We start from the raw sequence: 24240 nt of genomic DNA on the forward strand, positions 1-24240 counted from the left end.
CCACAGCAGTGTCGTGGTTTCACAGACTCCTACGTGGGAGAGAGGGGGCCATGTGCAGGACTCTGTCGGGGGAGGAGTCTTGTAGGCAGGGTGAGTGGACACTACTCTTCAGTCACCTCCCCCCTTTAGGGGTCCCCAAGGTGGCGGGACTTCACTAAAGTATTGTGTCCAGAGTTAGTGAAGAAATGTTTTCCATGTTGAATGTATATTTGAATTCCAACTCTTTCCATGTTGCCTTTGTGTAGCTTATTTGTCTTACACAAAAAGGAGGTGATTTTATTCATCATTATCTGACAGGGTGTGATTGGCACGGGGGATGAAACAGTGATGGCAGGTTCTTGCGTGGCAGAGAAGCAAGCCCCTAGGTGCATGCGCACCGTGTCACCGAAACGGCAGTGGTTAGCAGCTCCTTGTGTTCCTTTTAGTCAAGGGTCTGGGGTTAGCCCTCACGACTGTGCTTTGCTGGGTACAGCTGGGCCCAGCAGTTTCAAATTGCTAAAAGGCCATTGTAACCAAAATAGAAGCAATTGAGAGCGGACAGAATAAAGAACCCTCAGCAGAAAGGTACAGCCATTGTCAGTTTGACTGGAATTCACAGACTCGCCATGTCTGCCACCAGACCCTGGGTAGAGGTCCCCTTTGGGACTCAGGCCACCCCTCAGGCCATTGGCGCATCTTCCTGATCTTGGGAGATAGCAGACCTGCTTAAAGATGGAGGACAGGCTATCCTAAGGTAAGAGGCATATTCGCAACTCATGCTCACTGGAAGAGGGGTGGAGCGAGGCTTCCAGGTTTCCAGTTGTTAATGTTTAAGGAGAGTGTGGGCTAGAAGCAAACCGTGGACTCCCTCAGATCTCTCAGACATATGACACTGCAGCAGGTCAGGACAAGCCATGCAAAAGCTTTGTCACTGGCCTGTCCAGAGTATCCCATTGGCCGGATGTCAGTGCAGCCTCTGCCACAGTGAAATTTAGAACATTTTCGTCACCCTCCCCCCAGAAAAGACTGCTGTGTAGTCACCCTAATACTTTGCATGCCCTGAACACCACTAGTCTACCTTCAAACTATAGGTTTCCCATTCTGGACATTTTGTATAAACGGACCCTACAGTTCATGGTCCTCCATCACTCAGCTTGTCATTTTCAAGGTTTGTCATGTTACAGCATGTACAGTGTTTCTTGTGATGGAAAATGATCATTGCGTGGGTGGGGCACTGTCTGCTTTGTTGGCCCTTCTCAGGGGGCAGGTGCTGTTGTGACTGGGAGCCTTCATAACAGACGTGCGTTTGGCCTTGTGCGCGCCTCAGGTAAGCTTGCTGGTAATGGGCTCCAGTGTAGCCCAGCAGTCCCACTCCCAGAGAGTTTTACTGCTCTCCTGGATCCGCTTCCTTTCCTTTCCTTGCTTAGTTGCTAAGGCTAGCAGTAAGGAGAGGTGCTCTCACGCCATTCCTGACCTCATGGGTCCTTGTGAATGCCATCTCTGGTTAGAGGCCTGGCACCCCGATCTGTCAGGAAGGATTCCCTCAGGTAGACCAACTTCACCCACACCCACACCATGTCAGGAGAAATCCTCTCAGGTAGACCAACTTCACCCCACACACACACCATGTCAGGAGGGATTCCCTCAGGTAGACCAACTTCACCCCACACACATGCCATGTCAGGAGGGATTCCCTCAGGTAGACCAACTTCACCCCACACACACACCATGTCAGGAGGGATTCCCTCAGGTAGACCAACTTCACCCCACACACACACCATGTCAGGAGGGATTCCCTCAGGTAGATCAACTTCACCCACACACACACCATGTCAGGAGGGATTCCCTCAGGTAGACCAACTTCACCACACACACCATGTCAGGAGGGATTCCCTCAGGTAGACCAACTTTACTTTGTTAGGAGAACAGGAAAGGCCAAGGAAAATGAAGACACTTGACCACTGACATATTTATAAACAGTCACAAGAAACACAAGTTCAGGGCTTTTATGTGCTGCCCCTCCCACATACACGTTTACACCGGTCTTTATTTCAGCAGCACCCACGTGTGCACACTTTGCCCTGCGTGCCGTGTTCTGTGGGTGTCCACAGCTCCTCTCCCACCAAAAGATTTCAGACTGAACTTGAAGGTTTCACTTATTTTATCTTCCCTTCTTTACTAATTAAAATTTTATAGAGAGTGTTACAGCCACTTAGGAACAGAGGAATCATTGTGACTGATTTTGCTGAATTTAGACGATTGTGGTCTGGAAGGCAGTGAGAGCTGCAGCCAAAGGAATGCCTAGCGGAGTAAAAGATGGTTCTCCCATGCAGCGACCAACAGAGCAATTCCCAGCCTGCTTGGCAGCGGGGAGAGGTCTATTGTGGGTTCCACTGAGCTGAGGCTGGTGTGCTCTCTCCCTCCCTCCCTGCCAGTGGGAACTGTCTGGTTCACTTTGAGAGCAGCTGGAAAGACAGGCACATACTCCTGCCCTGCCTGTGTGGCGTTTCCTGCCCGCTGCACACTTGGCTGCTTATTTGCAATACCCTGGTTCTGTCTTGTTCTCTTCTCTTGATTTGCTCGACCCTCTCTAGTTTCCCTTCAGAACCTAATTCAGAAGGAAGCAGGTTCCCAGCTCACGGCCTCCTTTCTCATTATGCTTCCGTGGTGGGGAGCAGACTGTCTGCCAACAGGCCCCGTGTAGGCCGGAGGCAGCTCCTTCCCTGTGGGCCGAGGGGGTGAGGAGGATGGCTGCAGGACTGCTGTCTGACCAGCTGGGCTGTTGCTTAAAGCTTCAGTCAGATGAGCAACCCTGTGCCCAGAACTCAGAACTGAAACAGAAATGTTCATTAAAAGGGCCTCCAGGACCTAGGTAATCTATTGAGCCTTGGACTTTGGACTCCCATCCAACAATGTGAGGTGCACTCTCACCCTGAACTCTTGGGGGAGGGTCTAGGCCCTGCCCTGGATAAAATGACAGACTCTGGACACCCCCATGGAGGGCCTCACCCTCCCTGGGGAAATGAGGGGATATTGGGGGAGGCTGGTGGGAGGGCACGGGAGGAGGGGAGGGAAAGGGAGAGAGGGACCTGGAACTGACTTGTGAAGCAACCTTGTTTCTAATTTAAATTTAAATTTAAAAATAAATAATAAAAAAGAAAAAGAAAGAAAAAAATTTTTAAAAGGCCTACAGGAACATTTTCAATTTATCAATCAATCAGAAGTCTAGAAGCCCTGGGAATGCGCTTCATGGGAACTGAGGTGCCAGACTGTGGATAAAGGGTAGGGTTACTGGACCTTTCCTGTTTTGTTATTTAATCTAGTCTGTTTGTCACTGTGTCACCCCATGGGAGCACCAGAGTTTGGTCCTGCAGGCACATTCCAGCCTACAGCCTCAGTTTCCCTTCTGTCAAAAGAAGGCAGCCACAAAAACCATAAGAATCAATGAGGAACTGAATAGACACCTCCCACAAGCCCTCTGGAGTTTTGCTGGGAAAGGGCCTGGCCATGATCTTGCTTAAGTGCCAAATCCAATTCAGATCTAGGGTTCTGCAGAAACCCTAGACGCAGCATAGCTAGCATGGTCTCGGGTCATGGTTGTCATAACAGGGCTTAGACATGCTGTCTTAGGATTTCTTTTGCTATAAGTAGACATCATGACCACAGCAACTCTTGTAAAGGAGAACATTTATTTAGGGCTGGCTTACAGTTCTAGAGGTTTAGTCCATTATCATCATGGTGGGACATGGCAGTGTGCAGGCAGACATGGTGCTGGAGAAGGAGCTGAGAATTCTACATCTTGATCTGCCAGCAACAGGAAGTGAACTGTCCCACACTGGGCACATCTTGAGCATAGGAGACCTCAAAGCCTAGTCTCACAGTGATAGACACACTTCCAACAAGGCCACACCTCCTAATAGTGCCACTCTCTCTGGGCTTATGGGTACATTCAAGCTACCACACATGGCAAGCCGTTCCTCCAGGCCAGCAGACTCCAGCGCACTAGAAAGTGACTCCTGACTTGACCGAGCAAGTGAGCCTTTGCACCCAAGGCCTAGAAGCTGAGAACATGCAGCAGTGTGCTTGCTCAGCACCTGGGATTCTGACTCCACAGAGAACTTGGGGTGCTAGACCCAAGATGTGTGGCAGCACACTGGCATAAGCTTCAGGAGCCCAGAGCCCTCTCCCCAAAACCCAGGCATCATTTTCTTTCTGCAGAGACAGGGTTGTCAGCATTTGGTTTTCTTTTCACTTTGCAACTTTCAAGAAAGAGTTGTTTAAAGAAACGTATTTAGTGTGGGGGGAAATCACCTGTTTTTGCTTTCTTCCCCTTTCTACAAGTGGACATCTCTGGGCTATAACTGTCCCTCCCTATGGCTGTGGTCTATTCCAAACAGGTTGTTTGGTGCCAGCCATAACCATACACCCTGCCCCGGATGTTCCGCAGATTTCCATCTTTCTACCTGCCTGGTAGATGCTCTTTGTTATGATAAAATGCGAGAGGGGAACGTTGGAGGATTCCATGGCAAGTGAGGGTGACCCAGGTGGGGGACAAACATGTCAGACAGACAGAGCTTAGTGAGAAGTTTTATTAGAAAGGGAAGGGGGAAGGACAGAGAAAAGAGATAAAGAGACACAGAGAGAGAGGACAGAAGAGAAGGAGACAGGAACAGTCCTGTCTGCCCCATGAGAACAGGGGGAAAGAGAAGACAGTGGAAAGAGAGTGTAAGTGGGGAGGTCTTTCTTTTAAAGGGGTCCTTTCCCCTGCATGCAGACTGTACAACCATGCATGGAACCCTGGGCTGGCCAGGATACTGCCTCAGTGCATTCTGCCAGGGACAAGGGCAGACCAGCATAACGCCTGAATCCTTACACTCTTCAGCAGCCCAAAGCAGAACCCTTGCTGATGTGCAGGATGTCTGTGTAAAGTTGGGCGAGCGGGTGGCCCCTCGTGGTAGTGCTTGTTCTCTAAGATTGACCCATTCAATTTTACGTCGTGCCACTTCTGTTAGCGCTGGGCAGAGTGGAACCAGCTCTCTAAGGCAGAGGGAGAAGCAAAGAGTGATGATGCACTTCTGTTTTCATAAACCGGAGCAGCAATTATTGTGTTTGGGACTTAGCGCTGTATGAGAACATAGACTTGGATCTGGAGGTGTATTTTTAAAGGAGGATTTAATTGTGGCTCATGGCTTGAGAGTACGGTTCCTTGTGTTGGGAAAGGCACGGTGGCAGCAGTTGCTTTGACTATGAGGTGGTGGGTCGTGTTTAATCCACAGACAGGGATGAAGGCTAGTTCACTGGAGATTATTTCTTTAATACGACACACACACACACACACACACCAGGATTACCAATGACTGTAAAGTTTGTAGGCATGTGTGTTTGCAACAGCACCCTTCACAATAGGCAACAGCAGAGATAACCAAGTGAATATGGTTGGCTGAGTGAACACATGAATGCGGGCATCTTCAGACAGGAATGGAACTCAGACATGAGAGGAAATTAACTTGGTCATCGTGGATGAAACTTAAGGAAAAACTGGGAAGTGAAAACATTTCGTGGCACAAAAGAAGCCAGACACAAAGAACTGTGTTGCCTGTTTGTGTTCGTGGAAAGTGTCCCAGGCAGGCAAATCCCTAAAGGAATCACTGAGCGATTATCAGGGGCAACAAGACGGGGGCATTAGTAGTACAGGCTTCTTATGGGGTGATAGAAACATCCCATAGCTAGGCAGTGACAATGGTTCTGCAAACTAAAAGTCACTAAATTGTATACTCTAAAAGTGGTTTTAACCAACAGGTATCTCACAGAAGAGCCGCTTCAGGGGACCCATAAGGCACCTGATCCTTACACACCTCAGGGCACGTGCACCCAGCCTCCCTCATTGCAATGCACCAGTCACTTCCCCGTTGACCAGGACGTTCTAACCCTGGCTCTGTTGGATCGGTGGTATAGAGCTGTCCACTGTGGGGTCATCAGGGACCCTGAGGAACCCTCCAAGGGCCTGTGACACGTAACATAAGGCAGGCTAGACCTTCCTTGCCCTAACCTATCTTCTGAAACCTAGCATCGCACATTGTACAGCACGGATGAGCCTCCTTTCCCAGGAGATGGGAGGATTGAAACACGTGCTCTGGGTATGTCCTCCTGTTTTCACTAGCCTGTGGAGGGGCGCTGGGCACCGCCAGCTTCGGGGAAGCCCAGCAGCCCAAATGCCTAATGAGCAGGGCAGACTCGTGGAGGGGCAATCCCACTCCAGAGGCTCCTCACATGAGCAGTTCTCGGGATGAGCAGGCACCCAAGGTGCTGTCAGCTGGGCGAGCACTTCCAGCTCCTCAAGCCACCAGCATTCCACCAGGAAGTTCTTGGGAGCCGCCATTCCCTCCCTGGCTTTGAGTCACTTTTTTGTCTGGGTTGTTTTGTTTTCATTTTAAAGACAGGGCTGCTCTGTGTGGCTCCCTCCTGCTGGCCTCAAATTCCATCCTCTGTCTCAGTCTCTCAGTGGCTACGATTGCAGGTGGACAACACTACACAGCAGACTGCCCCTTGTCTGACTAGAAACAGCCCTGAAAACGCGGCCACGGTGCAGGAAGGCTTGTAGGACATGTTGTTAGACATGCAGCCGTCATGTGTTCCCAGAAGCCCTGGGCTTTGGATGCAGAGTCCAGCAGAGCTGGGGACGGTCGTCTGTCATAGTAAAGACACTACAAATCCTGACCCACAGCAGTGACCCTGTGCCCTTGTTTCCTCATCGTTGGGAGAGCACAGGTGGAAACAACCTTGGCCTGAGCGTGACACTGCATGCAGCCCTGAGATTGCAGGGTCTGTGTGCTGGCGCGCACCAGGCCTGCCCCAGGTGCTGTTCGTCCAGGTACCCACACAAGGGAATTTCATAATGTGCTTTTCTGCACTGGTATCACCTGGGGTGCCCTAGAGGCTAGAGGCTGAGGAGAAAGTAGAGGAAGGAAATAAGTCTTAAACCTTCGAGACAAAGCTGTGGAGAGAGAGAACTGCCAGAGAATTGGGGGAGGGTCCCTTCTTAACACGTGGCACATTTTACTTTTCAACTTCTCTGACAGGCTTTAAAAAGTTGATGTCTCTTTTGTTGTTAGAAGTGGGATCTTGCGCCAGCTTGTTTTGTGCGCAGTGGTGTGGCTCCTCTAGATGTTTCCTGTGCGTCTACGTCTGAGTTAGCTGTGTGGGGAGGAAAGCCGGCTGCCCACAGACAAGTTGAGGCTGGGGGACACACTTGCATGGGCATGCTGGCCAAGCAGTCAGGTCTTGCAAGCAGTCCATTACTCTGATGTCCTCCTCAGAACAAAAAGCACGCTCTGTCTTTGTTTCCTCCCTTCTGTCTTCCATTCTTCTCACTTCTCAAAAGCATGTCTTTTTCAGCCAGCAGCCTCTTGCTCACCAGCAGGGACGCCGTGTGACGGTCACTCCCTGTGCCACAAGCACACACCAAATTGATTCATAATTACAGACTGACACTAGCATTGGTGATGCTTTCTGGAATTCGTTTCTGTGGTTCAATCAGGACATATAGGGCCCAGCATAACTTTGAGTAGCTAAGATAGATTATTTTATACTATTCACAGAGGGGCTTGTGACAGAGACTTGCCTTCAGGACACACTCGGTGACATACACAGTTCAAGCTGTCAGATGAAACTGAAATTTAACTAGATGTCTGACAACAGGGTGAGTTAAAGAAATCCAGGGAATCTCATACATTGGAATCCTACTTAGCCATTAAAAGTTTTCAAAGTGGCATGTTTACTTATCAAATATCCCCAATCTAAGCATTAATGAAAAAGCATCATACTATGTGATCCACACACACACAAACACTGACATATCCGTGCTTTTATCTCAAATTGTGAGGAACCAGGTGACGAAATGTGACCCTGTGTGTTCATCACTTAGAAAAGACAATGCTGAGCATGCTTGGTAGCACACACCATTAATCTTAGCACTTGGAGGCAGAGACGGGTAAATCTCTGTGAGTTCAAAGTCAGCCAGGGCTACATAGTTGAGAGCCTGTCTCAAAAGTGTTTTCATTTAAAATTAATTATGTCATCTAAAACATGTATCACTGAGACAAGCAGCTGTGGGAAGAGCATGCCCTTCCAAGCAAGGGCTGTTCTGAATGCCTGCTGGACCCAGGAATGTGACCAGGAGCATGAGGCAGGTCATGGGGGACAGATTTCCTCACCATCTTCCCCAATATGCCCCCACACCTGCTCCTTGGTGCCTTGTGGTGAGTGACAGCGAGACAGTTCTGTGTGCTGTGCCGACATGTGGCAGACGCTCCAGCAGTCAGTTTCCAGTTGTGTACCCACCAGGCTGCTCACAGACACTCATCGTGACAGCCCTGCCCTAGCTGTGGCTCTGCCCCAGCTGCAAGAGCATCTTGAACAAACAGCTGGGCTCAGAGCTCTCACCAGGGGACACAAAAGCCCCTACCCCGTGTGTTCTTCAGTGTGGATGGTTGGTATTCCCAGTCTAGGGGGCATGCAGACACATGCTCAGGCTGCTGCTCTCTGGGAGACTTAGCAGAACAAACAAAGGGCAGAACTGATGTCATCCGCTGTTGAGGCGGAAGGTCCCCAGGATGAGTGTAGAGATCACCGTGTACCTGTCTGGCCTGCCTGTTGCTCCTGATGGATAAGAAATGGCTTGCCTGTGTTTCTGTTTCCTCTGGGAATGGGAATACCAGGGATACACTTGTCCACAGCAGGGGAGCATTGGAAAGCATCCCGAACAAAGCACATGACCTGTGAACATGGAGCTCTGCTGAGAGCAGAGGTCATGGAGCAGATGGTCCTGCTTCACCCTGGTGAAGCTCCCGAGGCAGAAGCTCCAGAGCCTGTGTCCTGGCCTGAAGCTCCCCGTTGCTTAGAAACGGCCTGTTCAAACATGCAGGTGCTCCAGGGCCTGGAGCAGCAATATTGGCGATTCCAGACATCTCATCTCTGTCTGATGCAGCCAAGACTCCCAGGGCAGTGGAGGCTCAAGTGGTCAGGTGAGTCTCCTTAGGAGCCAACAGGCAGTGTAATCCTCTGCAGCTGCTCACATACAAGACTGCTGCCTGGGGCTGCCAAGCTGCTACGGGCTGGTGACCTGGGTTTCGTGGCACAGGTCGTGGGTGGCTCAGTGCCAGAGCTGGGACCTCTCTAGCATCCGTTGTTAGATGTGGGATCAATGAGTCAGCTTCTCTTGAGTTTTCTGTCTACAGCCATGATACACAGCAGTGATCTGAGGTGAACTTTGACATAGATTCTGATCCTCATCCAAAATCCCAGTCTTCATGCCAAGACCTCAGCAGGCCCGGCGGGACACCAGGCTTTGGGTTTCCCTGGGCCGAGAAGCAAACACTTGCATACCTGGAGGAGACCCGCACATGAGGAGGGGCACCTTCATGTTCTTGCCCTGTGACAACATCCAGTAAACAGGCGCTGTCCAGGGGCACAGCCCTGAGTCCTGAAGGAGGCAGCTTCCTCCTCATCAAGAAAAGGCTTGGCTCAGCCTTAGGGACAGTTTAACCACAATATAAGGGGTTGTCTGTAAGAAAATATCTCTTTGAAAATCTGTAGCCACCAGAGTCTTAAGGGTCAGACTTCCATTTCCTTCCATGTCCTCTTATTGAGTACATCTTGAAACAGAAGTTTAAGAAAGAGACAGACACACAGAGAGAGAGAGAGAGAGAGAGAGAGAGAGAGAGAGAGAGAGAGAGAGAGAGAGAGAGAGAGAGAGAGTGAGAGACAGACAGACAGACAGACAAAGACAGAGAGAATATGAGGGAAAACAAGATATATCCAGCTCAAAAAATGAAATTCTTTTAATTGTTTACTTGTAGAAAATAGAAAGTTTAGCATGTTGCTTGGTGAAGAAGCTATGACAATTTTGCTCTTTTGAAAGGTATTCATTTCAGAAACCAAGGTTGGAATTTTAGGAATGGGGCATTCTTTAGAACACTTTTGTTTTTAGAGAGTTTGGGAATTTTTGCAAATAAAGACCATATGTGATGGTTTATACGCAAGAGATAGAAACACATTGCTGTCTGCAACTCCTGCATGCCAGCCTGTGGGCTGCAGCTCACCTCTCTCCTTCACTGCAAGTCCTAGAGCAGCAGGCAGGGAGTGTGTGTTCTCCACTGCAGTTGCTAGGAGACAGTCCATGTTAAGTCCACAGTGGACCATTTCCCCAAGAGTTCAAAAAGTACCAGTCACACACGCACTGTTTCATCTCATGTGGCATCTGCCTGTTTCCCCCCAGAACACTTCACTATTTTACTTCCTGTCTGGAAGCCAGCATGCCCTTTCCTTACACAGCCATTTGCCAGTGCTAAACCTGGTCTCCAACTTCCCAACTCATGGTTCTCAGGATGAGGCTCTAACCTGGAGCACAGTCCCTCCTCACTGCATGGGTACTGGAGCTGGACTAGAGCTCTGGACCTGCTTAGCTGGTGTCGGAACATGGCCAGCCTGTAAAAACTGCTACACAGAGAGCTCAAGTCCTGCTCTATGGGCCCCTGATCACGTTGCTGTGGTCACACTCCCCACAGACAGCATCTTGAGAGCATCTGAGACAAGCCACCACCCATAGTGGGACTTGTTTCCAGAACTGGCCTGAGGGAAGTCAGTGCAGAAATGCCAGGGAGCAGTACTGGCACCTGCTCCATCCTCGGGGGAGCCTCTTCCAAGGGCTCCTGGATATCAGACAGTGGTATACCATTCGGCTATCCAGCCAACCTTGCCTTTCATGGGGCTCTACACAGGATCTGTCCACTCTGTAGACTGTTGAGTGAAGCCTTTTCCTTGCCAGCTGCTTTGGTTTTTTCCCCACCAGTCACCTGAGCTATGCCACGTTGTAGTCCCTAAATAACACACAGGACACTGTATTATGAAGCTGTTGGCCATTTGCTTGTTTCTTACTGGCTATCTCTGACTTAAGTATTTACTCCATAATTGTTAATCTAAGTATTTCTCTTACCGGAGAAAAGGGTCCGGGCTTCCTACCCCATGGCAGTTACATCTTGACTCCCTGCGTTTCTCTTTCCCAGAATCCTAGTCCCACTATCTTGCTTCCCTATTGGCCAACAGTGCTTTATTGACATATGCACAGGACTTCCCCATCAGTAGACTTTGTCAGGAGCACCAGCTCCAGGCTTGCTGTTCTGAGATGTGTGATCTCCAGCTGGTATGTCTGGGTGTACCTTGTCCCCAGCCCTTCATTTCACAAATGACACAGCCGTCTTGGGAGCTGTGGTAGAGCATGGCCCCTTAAGTTCCCATGGTCCCACTTGTTCACTTTCACTGTTACTGTAGCCCAGTGTCTCTCTGAAAAGCCAGAATATTCTGTTAGTCATCATGATGGGCCCGAAAGGGAACAAGCTGCCGTGTCAGAACCTTTAGATCTATGGGAAATTCTGATGCATAGTTAAATGAATTTGAGAGCTAGAAATACAGACAGGGCCAGGGCCAGAGAAGCAAGAGCTGGACACTAGGGTCTAGCCAACACCACAGAAACCAAGTTAGGGAACCTGGTTTGTTGAAACTCACTGCTTACAATTTCAGGGTCTCTGTCATACGAGGCACACAATGCATTAGTGCCCCAGTCCCTGCTTTACAGGAGATGCAAAAGTCCCACCTTCAAACAGATAATAACTTAGAAAAGAGATAAAATGTGCCCATTTAATTAGGTTCTTGGTAAGAAATCAGAGCATGAGTTCATGGGCACTTTCCACTGCAGGGCTGAGGACCGGCTTTAGGTGTGGTAAAATTTGCAAGTCTACAGCTTCCATTGACTCTTGCTGTGCAATAAGTTCACACTGCCTTTTCCAGGTCTTAGGTCTCACCTTACTGACTTCCTTAGCTGCTGCTTGATACAGCCTCGGTGTGGTGTCTGGGGATGGTCACATCACAGACACTGGTGTGATAGGCTTCTGGGGTGTTCTATGCAGAGGAACTCAGCTGAGGGAAGGAGTTGAGTCACACACCACAAACCAATGCTTGGCTTCTTCTAGAAACCCACTCCAAGCTCTGGCTCAGTGACTGTGAGGCTCTCCCTGAAGGAGCAGGCTCATGGTGATCCCATGTGCTGAATGCAGGGCTGGCCATGCTCCTAGCTTCAGGCATTGCCTTCTGGTGATGGCAGTTCTTGAAGCTTAGCCATGAAGGAGCCACCATTCTTGTCACCAGCTGGTATGTGGCCATAGCGGGAGTATTTTCTTCTGGGCCTGAACTGAGCAGGCGAGTGCTTCCTCTTGCGTGTGGCGATGGACACATCTGCCTCAGGAGGGCCTCAGATGCAGCAGGCTTCTTTCTTGGGCTTTGTAACCTAGATGTTGTCCTCTTTGGCCCTGTCCCTAGCACTAGCCCTCTTGGCTTTAAGTTTCCTGTCCATGTCAAGCTTCTGGGCTTTCACACCAGCCTTCTTCCAGAATGAAAGACAAGAAGTTTCCCTAGGTGTTAGAACTGTCTTACCACTCCCGGGCTGTTTCCACTCTGCTCTCCTTTTCTTTTCTCTCATCCATTCTTCCTGCCTGGGTTCTGGTTCTTCTGATTCCATCAGTCTTCCATCTTTTACAGACATGCAAGTGAGAAAGCCCATGTTAGAAAGGCTGTTGGGAGACAGGGCGTGAGCAGGCCACCTCTCGGTATCCTGCTCATAAGGGCGTGGGTCTGAGAAATGGTCAGCTTTTGAAGAGAGGGGGACTGGGAAGAGAAATGTCTCCTAGCTGGGTTTTTGTTGGCAAAGACAGGCACCATACCACCCCAAGTCCATCCAGAGGAGACCACCATGAGGCACAGACTCCACAGGAGCAGTGTGTAGAACAGACACATGTGTATCCAGGGAGGTGAGCCATGGGGACTGAGGCCTTTGATCTGAGTTCGATGTGCTTTCTTTTATAGCCTCACGTGTCAAATGAAAGACTTAATATGAAAATAAACGTCCTGTTTTTCTAACCTGAGTGATCTCTTCAGCATTTCCAAACACCAGTCTACTCTGCCTCTCATCTTCTAAAAACTGTGCTTTAGACCAAGCTACTCAGCCTATGCCTGGCCAGCTGATTCACCCAAACATGTCTTGTCTTGCAGTGGCCTGTCACCCTACTGGTGCAAGGTGCTGTGTCACACCTCATCAGCCACTGTTCAGAAAAACAAGCAAAAACAATTCCCTAAGAAACGCCTTCTGTCCGGGCTTGAGTGCTGCTGACACCACGATGCTTACAGGGGGAGAGGAGAGTCTGTTTTAGGGATCGACCTAAGACAGAACAAGTTCTCTGCCCTAACAGCTGGAAGTGAGGCAACAGGGAATCATCTAGGGACTTGGTTGGATGTTTGAACCCCCCAGTCCAGTCATCTGTCTGTGGAAGCTCTCTGCAGCAGGCTGTGCTGTGGTTTAACCCATGTTTGCAGAAGTTTCTTGCAGTCAGGCCGTGCTGTGGTATGACCTGTTCTCGATTTTGCTAGACTCCCACGTTTAACCCTTCTTTCGCTAATTCTCTTCATTGTGGGTTCTTCATTCTACCGCTCATCCTCTATGTATTTGGTTTCATCCCCTGGGGCCAGTTTGGAGATATCCACAGGGAAGCGAGGTAACCCCCAGTTACCCCAGTGTTTCTGGGCATCAAGTCCCAGATACAGTACTTCTGGGACTCAGACTAGGGGGTGGAGTGTAGTTGGAAGGCAGGTAACAGAATCTGAGGCAGCAGACACAGGCTTCTCAACACTGCAGAGATTACTAGTGCTTTCTGGCTGCTTGTGATCTGCCTCTCACTTTACTCTCCGCACTGTTTCAGAGGAAGCAGACCACTACAGCTTTGGAACAGGCACTCTGTCAAGGAAGAAGAAAGTGCTGGTGACCCTGAGGGATGAGGGTCTGCGCCGGCGAACACACCTCAACATCAGCATGCCACATGACTTCCGCCCAGTGTCGTCCATCATTGATGTGGACATCCTCCCCGAGACACACCGCCGAGTGAGGCTCTACAGGCATGGTTGTGAAAAGCCACTGGGCTTCTACATCCGAGATGGAACCAGCGTGCGTGTGACCCCCCATGGGCTAGAGAAAGTACCGGGTATCTTCATTTCCCGAATGGTGCCTGGGGGCCTTGCAGAGAGCACTGGGCTGCTGGCTGTGAATGACGAAGTCCTGGAGGTAAATGGGATTGAGGTAGCTGGAAAGACATTGGATCAAGTCACAGACATGATGATCGCCAACAGCCACAACCTCATTGTCACCGTCAAGCCTGCCAACCAAAGGAACAACGTGGTCCGCAGCAGCCGCACATCCAGTAGCTCTGTCCAGTCGACAGACAGCACCACCAGTCACCACAGCCTGCCAGCCACCCATGTTCTGCAGAATTTCCACTCTGAAGAGATGGAGAGTGATGAGGAAGCCGACATCGTCATTGAGGGGGCTCTGGAACCTCAGCACATTCTCAAGACACAGGCTGTACCTCCAGGCAGCCTCTCGAGGGCCAATGGTACCAGCCTTGCCCACAGGCTGCACAGGGACATGGTCCTGCATAGCTCTGGGAGGGAGAGCAATGGCAGCATCCACAGGTTTCTCAGCTCCCTGAAACCAGACCCACGGCACAGCCTGGTCCTCCCTCAAGGAGGTGTGGAGGAGCATGGACCAGCCATCACACTCTAGGGCTTGAGCCACTTGGACAGGCTGAGCTGCCAGACACACTGTGAGGAACAAGAGCCATGGGTGGCAAGTGTTGAGTAGTATGTAGTACTATTAGATGTCTAGTGACTCCAAAAGGAAATACTTTACTTTTTTATGTCAATTTTAAAGTCAGAAAAATAATTGTGTACTTCATCTTTTTCTTTCGTTTTTTCATCATCATTCCTACAACCCTACTCTTTATTTAAGCTTTTGGACAAGAATACTGTCTATTTTTATAGGATTTTTTCACAGAATTTAAAAATATACACACCTGCACATATTCTGAGCCAGGCCTCAGGGCATGTCCAGAACCTTTGCAGAGTAAAACAATGCTAAAGTACAGAGTTTTTAAAGTTTTTAAAAATACCTGTTTTTAAAATAAATCTTTATGGATAACTTTTTTAAATAGTACAATTCATGTTTTTAATTCATTCATGTAAAAATCTCGTAATGCCTGAACACTCCACTGACCAAGTGTGGCTGTGACAGGAAGCGGAAGCTGTCTAAGGATAGGTCTCCTTACAGGAAGAACCTGTTTTCACACCACTTACAGCCAGCCCAAAAAGCCCACTGGCCTATACCCAGAAGCCATTGGGGTTACAGCGGCTGCATCTGCAGATGTCCCAGCCTGGACAGGCAGGCAGGCAGGCAGGCAGTCACTGCCATCAGCCTCTTACAGTGAGGCTAGAAGGTGAGGCCCGGTGATAGCCCATGGATTAAGAGCTGATGTTTACATCAAGGTTTTCTTTGGGTTGACTGAATGGGACAGTTTTAAGATGACTTCAAGAGAAATGGAGATGAGCACCACAACAGTACGTGTTAGCTTTGCTTTTAAAACAGCTGCTTGCTTTTATAAGGAAGATGAGAGCATGTCAGTGCACATTCCTACACCAGTGGTCACTGGCAGGAGTCCTCTTCTTTAAGTAGAAACAGTCACACGCAACTTAAAATAGTTGTGACAGATCACTCTTCTTAGAGGCCTATTACTGTCTTACTCAAATTGCACACGAATTGTGTTTTCTGTTTGGATACAATGTTGCAGAGAGAATGGCGCATTTATTAACTGAGAACAAACTGACCAAGTGAATCTTTAATGTAAATACAGGTTTAAAGTGTCTTCCCAGCCTTCCAGGTTGACAGCCCCACCTGCTGGTCAGAAGCAGAACTGTCCTGACTTTGTGAATGTCACAGAGGAAACTGCATCCCTGTGTTGTCCCTTACCCAGAATTTATTAAGAAGTTGGTTTTTTTCCTTTGGAGAACTGTTTATTGGGCAGATGTAACTTTTCCTGAGGAACTGTTTGCTGGGTCTGTGTCTCAGTTGTGTGCAGAGGATGATCCACCGTCTGTTCGTGAGCATAAGGTAAGATGCATCTCAGTGCTGACCAAGCATCTCCTGTGCTGCTGCAGTAGTTTGGAATGTGTTTTTCCTACAAGTATTACAGAGCCAAAAAAACTGATGACCGGTTACTACAAGAATTGTTCTCAGCTAAGCTGTCGCTTGGTATATTGTGCTGAATACACTGGGTTTGATACCAAGATGGAAAGTTGTTTCTTACCGTGCTTAAGTTGTTTGGCAAATGTGAATCGGTTTATGAATCAATTTATTCAAGGGAACTTAATGGCTTTATCTGACCTTTGTGAGCTGTTGCATATGAGAAACTACATGTGTTTAACAGATACCTGAGTGTATTTTCTAAGTAGAACTCTACTCCTACATTTTATTTCTTCCTTCGGAAAAAAATCTATGTCATTATATATTAAATTTTTTTGGTTTTATATATCAGAAAATAAACTTTTTTGCTTTTGAGTTAATGTGTGTTGCTGATAGTTGCTGATATACTTCTGTTACTGTCTATTGCTGTAAGAGACACCATGACCAAAGTAACTTATAAAGGCATTTATAAGTTATGGGGACTTGCTTACAGTTTCACAGGGTAAGTCCATGACTGTCACAGCAAGGAGCAGGCAGGCAGGCATGGCACTGGAGCATCAGTTGAGAACTTCCGCCTGATTCATAAGCACGAGACAGAAGCGAGAGTGAGAGACAGAGATTGGGGGTGGGCGGTAGGACTGGCATGGGCTTTTGAAAGCTCAAAGCTCACTCACTCCCAGCGCCACCCTTCAACAAAGCCACACCTTCTAACCCTTCCCGAACAGTTCCACTGATTGGTGACGAAGCATTCAAATACGTAAGGCACAGAGGCCATTCTCACTCAAACCACTCATCCATGTCACACACCCAGAGCACAGATGCTGCCTGGGAGCCACCTTCCAGCCAATGAAGTCAAGCAGATTATTTAGCATTTTTGGTTTTACATGAAACAGTCCTAGGGCATCTACACAGCTGAGGAACGAAGGGTTTGCAGGCAATGTAGATCTGACTGATGCCCGCAGTTTCTGGAATTTCAGTTATCAACATGGGTAGAAATTGTTTATTATATCACTGGTACCTACCTATTTTGTGAAGATTATTACAATCCTGACCATTTACTCACAAATTATTTCCACTCCAGAGATATCACTAGTAGTGTGTTTGTTTTTTAAGATTTGGTGGCATGATCATTTTCACAATATTAATCCTACTGTCCTGTGAACAAGGGATGGCTTCAATTTTCTTTCTCAATCTTTTCAGAAATTCAAAATTTTTCATTGTAAAGGTCTTTTCCCCCTCCTTGGTTACTTTCATCCCAAGATATTTTATTGTGTTTGAAGGTACTGTAAATTAGATTGAGCCCAAGATCTTTATCAGTATTTGTTGTTGGTGTATAGAAAGGCTATTAATTTTTCTAAGTTGATTTTGTATCCTGCCACTTTGCTGAAATCATTTCTGGAAGTTTTCTGGTAGAATTTTTAAGATCTCTTGTGTATAAAGTAGTATCTGCAAATCAAAATAATACGACTTTTTTCTTATTTCTATACCTTTACCTTATTGCTCTAGCTAGTTCTTAGCACTATATTGAAAAGAACTGGGAATAGTGGACAGCTCATCTTATTCCCGACTTTAATGGGATTGCTTCAAGATTCTCTCTGTTTAGGATAAAGTTGGCTGTGGGCTTCTCTTAGATAGCTTTTACTGCTGAGGTACATTTTCACCAGTCCTACTTTCTAGGAGTTTTATCATAAAAGCATGTTGGATTTCTGTCAAAGGTGTTTTTTTTTTTCCTTTAGCTATTGAGATAATCTGTGATTTTTATCTTCAAGTCCATTTATATGATTTATTATATTTAGTGACTGAAGTATGTTGAACTATCCCTGAATTTCGGAGATAATAAAGCTAACTTGAACACAGTAGATGATCTTCTTGATATGTGCCCTGTTTTCAGTTTACTAGTATTTTATTGAGGATTTTTACATCCGTATTCATCAAGGACATCAGTCTGCAGTTTTTATTCTTTTGTTGTTTTACCTGGTTTTGATATTAATGTTAATACTGACTTTATACATTGAGTTAGGGGGTATTGTTTTTCTTTCTTTTTAATGATATGGATGTAGATCTTCGGAAGTCTAGTAGGATTCTGCTGTGAATCCATCTGGTCCTGAGCTTTTTTAGTTGGAAGGCTTTTTATTACTCTTTCAATGTCCTCATTTGTTATGGGTATGTTTAGACTTTTGATCTCTTCTTGGCTTAACTTTGTTGGTTTGAATCAAGAAATTTATCCATTTCTTTTAGATTTTCCAATGTAATGGAATAGAGGCTTTTTTAAGAATTACCTTACAATATTCTGAATTTTATTTATGGTATTGTAATGTTTCCTTGTTCATTCCTGATTCATTTGGATCATGTCTTTATTTGGTTAATTGGGCCAAGAGTCTGTCAATTTTGTTTATCTTCTCAAAGAACCAGCTCTTTTATTCAAGGATTTTGTTTGTTTGTTTCCATTTCATTAATCTCTGCTTGGACTTATACTTCTTGCCATCTATTGATTTGGGTTTGGTTTGTTCTTGTTTTTACCTGTTCTGTCTGTCTATGATATGGTCTATGAACTCTTCATGTAGAACAGACAGGTCTCTAACAGATTCACCTACTTTTGTCTCTCGAGAGCTGGGCATGTAGCAACCACACCCCCATTGTTTTTCCAAATACTTCAGTTGCAACATTAAGTTATTTATCATGCTCTTTCCAAAAGGTTTTGTTCTGTTGTATTTCCATTTTCATTTAGTACCAGAAATTATCTTATTTTTTATTTCTTTGACTCAGTCTGGATTCAGTAATGAATTGTTTAATCTCCATGAGTTTATGTACTTCCAACAGATTTTCTGCTGTCAATTTTAAATTTTGTTTCATGATAGTCAGATAGGGTGTATGGAATTATTACAGTTTTTCTAATTTAGTAAGTTTTGTTCTGTGGTCTGTGTTAGATTCACAGGTTCAATGCTATCCCAGTCAAAATACTTACAACATTCTTCACTAAAATAGGAAAGGATTAATCCAAGCACTCAGGAGGCAGAGGCAGGCAGATCTCTGTGAGTTCGAGGCCAGCCTGGTCTACAGAGCTAGTTCCAGGACAAGCCTCCAAAACAGAGAAACCTTGTCTCGAAAAACAAAAGCAAAATAAAATAAAATAAAATAGGAAAAGAATCCTAAAAGTCCTCTGGAACCAGAAAAAAACCTTAGATAGCCAAAGCAATCCTGAGCAAAAACAATAACACTGAAGGAACTGCCATTTCAAAATATACATATTATAGAGTTGTATTAAAAAACAGTATGATAATGGCACAGAAACAAACATATATGCCAATGGAATAAAATAGAAGGCCCAAACATGAGTACATGTAACTATAGCCATCTGGTTGACATTTGTCAATAATGCCAAAAATACACTCAGAAGGCAGCATCTTCAACAAAATAGTACTGTGGAAACTGGATACCCACATGCAGAGGCATGTAATTAAATCCATATCTATCATCCTGCACAAAAATTAACTCCAAATGGATCAAAGACTTCAATTTTAAACCTGAAATGCTAAAACTTCTAGAAGAAAACATAGGCAGAACCCTGCAAGATACAGATGCAGGAAAGCATTTTTGAAGTAAGACTACATTCTACCCAGCAATTAAGGCCAACAATTGACAAATGGTTTTCTGTATAGCTAAGGCAACAATAAATTGGTTGAAGAAACCAACAGAACAGGAAAGAATCTTTGCAGCTGTATGTCTGTCAGATGATTAATATCCAGAATATACAAAGAACTCAAAAAACAAGTCATTAAAACAGTGATCCAATTTTAAAAAATGGGCTATGGATCTGAACAGAATTCTTAATACAAGAAATTAAAATGGCTATGAAACACCTCAAAATATGTTGACCATTTGTCCTAGCTAGGGTTTCTGTTGCAGTGAAGAGACACCATGACAACAGTAAGTCTTATAAAAGAAATTGTGGTGGTTGGCTTACAGTTCAGAGGTTTAGTCCATTACATCATAGAGGGAAGCATGACAGCATGCAGGCAGACATGGTGCTGGAGAAGGAGCTAAGACCTACATCTTGACTCACAGGCAACAGGAAGTGGTCTGGAAAACTGGGCAGTATCTTGAACATAAAAGAGATCTCAAAGCCCACCTCCACAGTAACACACTTCCTCCAACAAGGCCATACCTAATCCAACAAAGCCACACCTCCTAATAGTGCCACGCCCTTTGTCAGCCACCATACAATTGGTGAAATGCAAACTAAAACAATTCTGAAATGGCCTCTCACTCCAGTCAGTGGCTCAGATAACAAAACAACTAACAACAAATGCTGGAAAGGACGTGGAGAGAAGAAAGCCACATATACTGTTGTTGGGAAAGCAAACTGATATGGCCTCTCTGGAAATCAGGATGGAGCATTCTCAAAATCTGCAAATAAACCTACCACATGACCCAATTCTACCACTTCTCAGCATATGCCCAAAGGACTCAACATCATTCCAGAAGGACACTTGTTCAACCATGTTCATTGCTGCCCTATGGCAATAGCCAGAAAATGGACACAAGCCAAATGTTCTTCCACAGATTACTAGATAATGAAAATGTGGTACACATACACCCTGGAACAGCATTCAACTGTGAAGAAAAAGACAATGCAGTAAATGGATTATCAACTAAAGATTATATGGAGTAAGGTAACCGAGACCCAGAAAGACAAACCCTGTACGTTCTCCTCTGCAATCCCGGGCTCCAAATCTTCAGGCATAAGAAGGTAACATGAAGCAGCTGTAGAAACCAGGAGAGCAGAAAGGTACTGTGGGGGGAGGGGGAGGACTTCAGAGAAGAACACAAGACACCAGTGATACGAGTGGAGACATGGGAAATGGGAGAGGCCAATATAGCAGGTGGGAGGGAGGGCACACAAACAGCACCAAGGTAAAAAGCTTCAAGGGATCGCTTTGTATTTACCTGAAATTATACATTATACACAATATATATAAATCCTATATGCAGATATGCATACTAAGTGAAGATACGACACTTGGGCTGACAACGCTCCCCACAAGAGCCTTAAGACTAATAAAAACTCTGGTAGCGCTGGGCAGTGGTGGCGCACACCTTTAATCCCAGCACTTGGGAGGCAGAGGCAAACAGAACTCTATAAGTTTGAGGCCAGTGTGGGCTACAAAACAAGTTCCAGGACAGCCAGGACTGTTACACTGAGACACCTTGTCTCAAAAAACTCAAACGAAAAACAAGCAAACAAAAAACTTCCAGTTCCAGACATGAAAACCTTTATTTGAGTGGTTGGCCAGGGTAGTCCAAGTGACTCATTCTAGATTACCGCTGCTGCCCTTGGTTGCCTCTCAAAGACTGAAGGTTAATCCCTATTGCTGAAGACAGGAGGACTTAGGACACGTGACTCAGATTTTTCAAGGTGACCTAACCTGAAAGCCTCCTTCCTGTGATCTAGCTTCCATAGTACCCTGCAAGGGAAGGGGGTGAGGGAATTATTAGTCCTATCCAGCTACGATGCCTGTCAATCACAAAGACCAGCATGGTCACCACAGGTATGTGGCTTGTTCATTAAACGGCTCAGAAAATGGCAAAGATCCATGCTGCATATCTAGTGTGATTACGTGGAGAACCTCTCTGGAGACACACAGAAGGAACCCCATGAGCTGTTTTATAGGTGGAAAACAGAGTGGGAAGAGCCTGGCATGGGTTCTGAGATCCAGAGCAGGGTCAAGCAGGTCATATCTAGGGCTTAGTGTCCACGGGTTATATGGGAGATTTTGTTTCAGTTACACTAAGTCCAGAGACACTGGCATATTTTGATTCTAGGAACACGATGTGCTGTACTAGGACAATAATGTGCAGCTCTAAAGATACATGGAAGAATGTTGTAATTGAACTCACTTAAGAATTTACAGAGGAATCTCCCTAGATGTCCAGATTTGTAACTGAACAGACCCTAAAGTCAACTGTCCACAACCATATAGACATTTTAATAAGCAACATTATCTACCTTTATTGTCTAATTTATTCAACTCTTAGCTGTGCTTAGGAATTGAATGCAAAACTTCCCAAATGCTAATAAAGCACTCTACCACTGACTAAATGGCATTTGTATCTCAACTTTTCTCCTTTTTCATTAAGACAGCTGAATATGGAATATTATGTAGAATCCCATGAAATGATGCAAACAAGCAGCAGGCATATATATGGCTAGGAAACATATGATACTGGGTATTGCCAGAGGTGTATGCTGCTCAGTTCTGAATGTATAGCTTTCAGGTAACACCAGCAGTAAAGTAGATTACACCAGAAGTCACCATCCCTGCAGCATAGAGTTCAGGATAGAGCTGTCGATTTTCTAGCAGGTAAAGTTGGCTTACACAGAAGGCTTGGCTAACTTGATGTTTCCTAAGTACACTTCAAAACCCTGGCCATATGTCCTGGTCATGTATATTGTCATGACAAATGTATTTAGTCTGGTCATTTGAAAGCACATCAAACAACTAGACAAACAGCTTTTAAAAATAAGTTATCTTCAGGACAAAATTCCTTCTTTCAAAAACAAAAAGAAAGAAAAAATGACCTTCTGTAAGTTGTTGTGGTGGCACAAGTCAGAATTCCAGCAGTCAAGTTGTTGTGGTGGCACAAGTCAGAATTCCAGCAGTCAAGTTGCAGGGCCAGGATCGCCATGAGTTTAAGGCAGCCTGGGCTACTCAGCAAGACCTTGAAACTAGATCCTTAGCATTTGTGGATGTTTAGGCTCGTAGTTAAGTCGGGACAGGTATTGGAGGTCAGACAGTTTGGAAGCATTTGTGGATGTTTAGGCTCGTAGTTAAGTCGGGACAGGTATTGGAGGTCAGACAGTTTGGAAGCATTTGTGGATGTTTAGGCTCGTAGTTAAGTCGGGACAGGTATTGGAGGTCAGACAGTTTGGAAGCATTTGTGGATGTTTAGGCTCGTAGTTAAGTCGGGACAGGTATTGGAGGTCAGACAGTTTGGAAGCATTTGTGGATGTTTAGGCTCGTAGTTAAGTCGGGACAGGTATTGGAGGTCAGACAGTTTGGAAGCATTTGTGGATGTTTAGGCTCGTAGTTAAGTCGGGACAGGTATTGGAGGTCAGACAGTTTGGAAGCATTTGTGGATGTTTAGGCTCGTAGTTAAGTCGGGACAGGTATTGGAGGTCAGACAGTTTGGAAGCTGGAGCATCTGTTTGCTTGCCTCCTGAGGAGCTAAGGTGGGCCACACTGTAACTGGTCAATAGCACAGGCCAACAGTGATGTTCTCAGAAAAAAGCAGAGAATGACAAGTACAAAGACCCGGAATAAAAGGATACAATGGGCCTGACCTGGAACCTGAAATTCTAGCAGCATTTCACTGGTGGGAGCTTCTGTTTTAAGTAGTGATGTTCTGGGCTGGGCAGTGGTGGCACACGCCTTTAATCCCAGCACTTGGGAGGCAGAGGCAGGTAAATCTCTGAGTCCAAACCAGCCTGCTCCACAAAATGAGTTCTAGGACAGCCTCCAAAGTCACAGAGAAACCCTGTCTCGGAGAGGGGGTGGGGGGAGGCAATGTCAGATGGAACTGCCTGAGTTATGACTGGCATCATTATGTATAACAAAACCTTTCTGTCTTGCTATCCTAACTTAACAGAGCTTCCTTTCACTTTTCATTACTTGTGGGTACCCAGACTTAAGAGTGGTCCTAGCACACAGTTAAGTACTCTAATGAGCTCCAGATGGCTTTTATCTCCAGAAAGATGTCTCACATCAAGATGTTCTATATATCTTAATATTTAAAGAGCTATATAGAAGCCTAGACACAATGTCCAACCTTGGGCCAGTAACTCACATTTAAGAGAATGACAAACTTGTCCCATTTGATGTTCTACTTTTAGCACCAATCCAGGGAAATACCTTGAATCCTGAGCAGCCTGGACCACTGGTTGCTTATATGAGCCTTAGCTTCTGCCTCTGTAAGACACAAGTTGCAGAGTAACATCTACATGAAAGGATATGGTACGCTTATACGCGGAATGCAGTAACACAGCAGTCAGGCACACAAAGCCCCCACTGGAATAGCTGGGACCATGAGTATGCTCCACCCTGTCTGAGGATAGGAATGTTTAATGTAACAAAAATTAAACAGTTCTA

The 24240-nt window shown here is 46.2% G+C and overlaps 1 protein-coding gene across 1 annotated transcript in view; it reads left to right on the forward strand.

The window, feature by feature from the left end:
• The window catches only part of Pard6g (par-6 family cell polarity regulator gamma), a 63476-nt gene extending 47008 nt beyond the window's left edge, over positions 1 to 16468 (forward strand). The window contains exon 3 of the mRNA XM_005065416.4: positions 13785 to 16468. Within this exon, the coding sequence (XP_005065473.1) occupies positions 13785 to 14641 (857 nt within the window). The 3' untranslated portion in view covers positions 14642 to 16468. The remainder of the gene's footprint in view (positions 1 to 13784) is intronic.
• The last annotated feature ends 7772 nt before the right edge of the window (positions 16469 to 24240 follow it).

Source organism: Mesocricetus auratus, unplaced genomic scaffold (genome assembly GCF_017639785.1).
Source record: "Mesocricetus auratus isolate SY011 unplaced genomic scaffold, BCM_Maur_2.0 Super-Scaffold_100015, whole genome shotgun sequence".
Classification (NCBI taxonomy): Eukaryota; Metazoa; Chordata; class Mammalia; order Rodentia; family Cricetidae; genus Mesocricetus; species Mesocricetus auratus.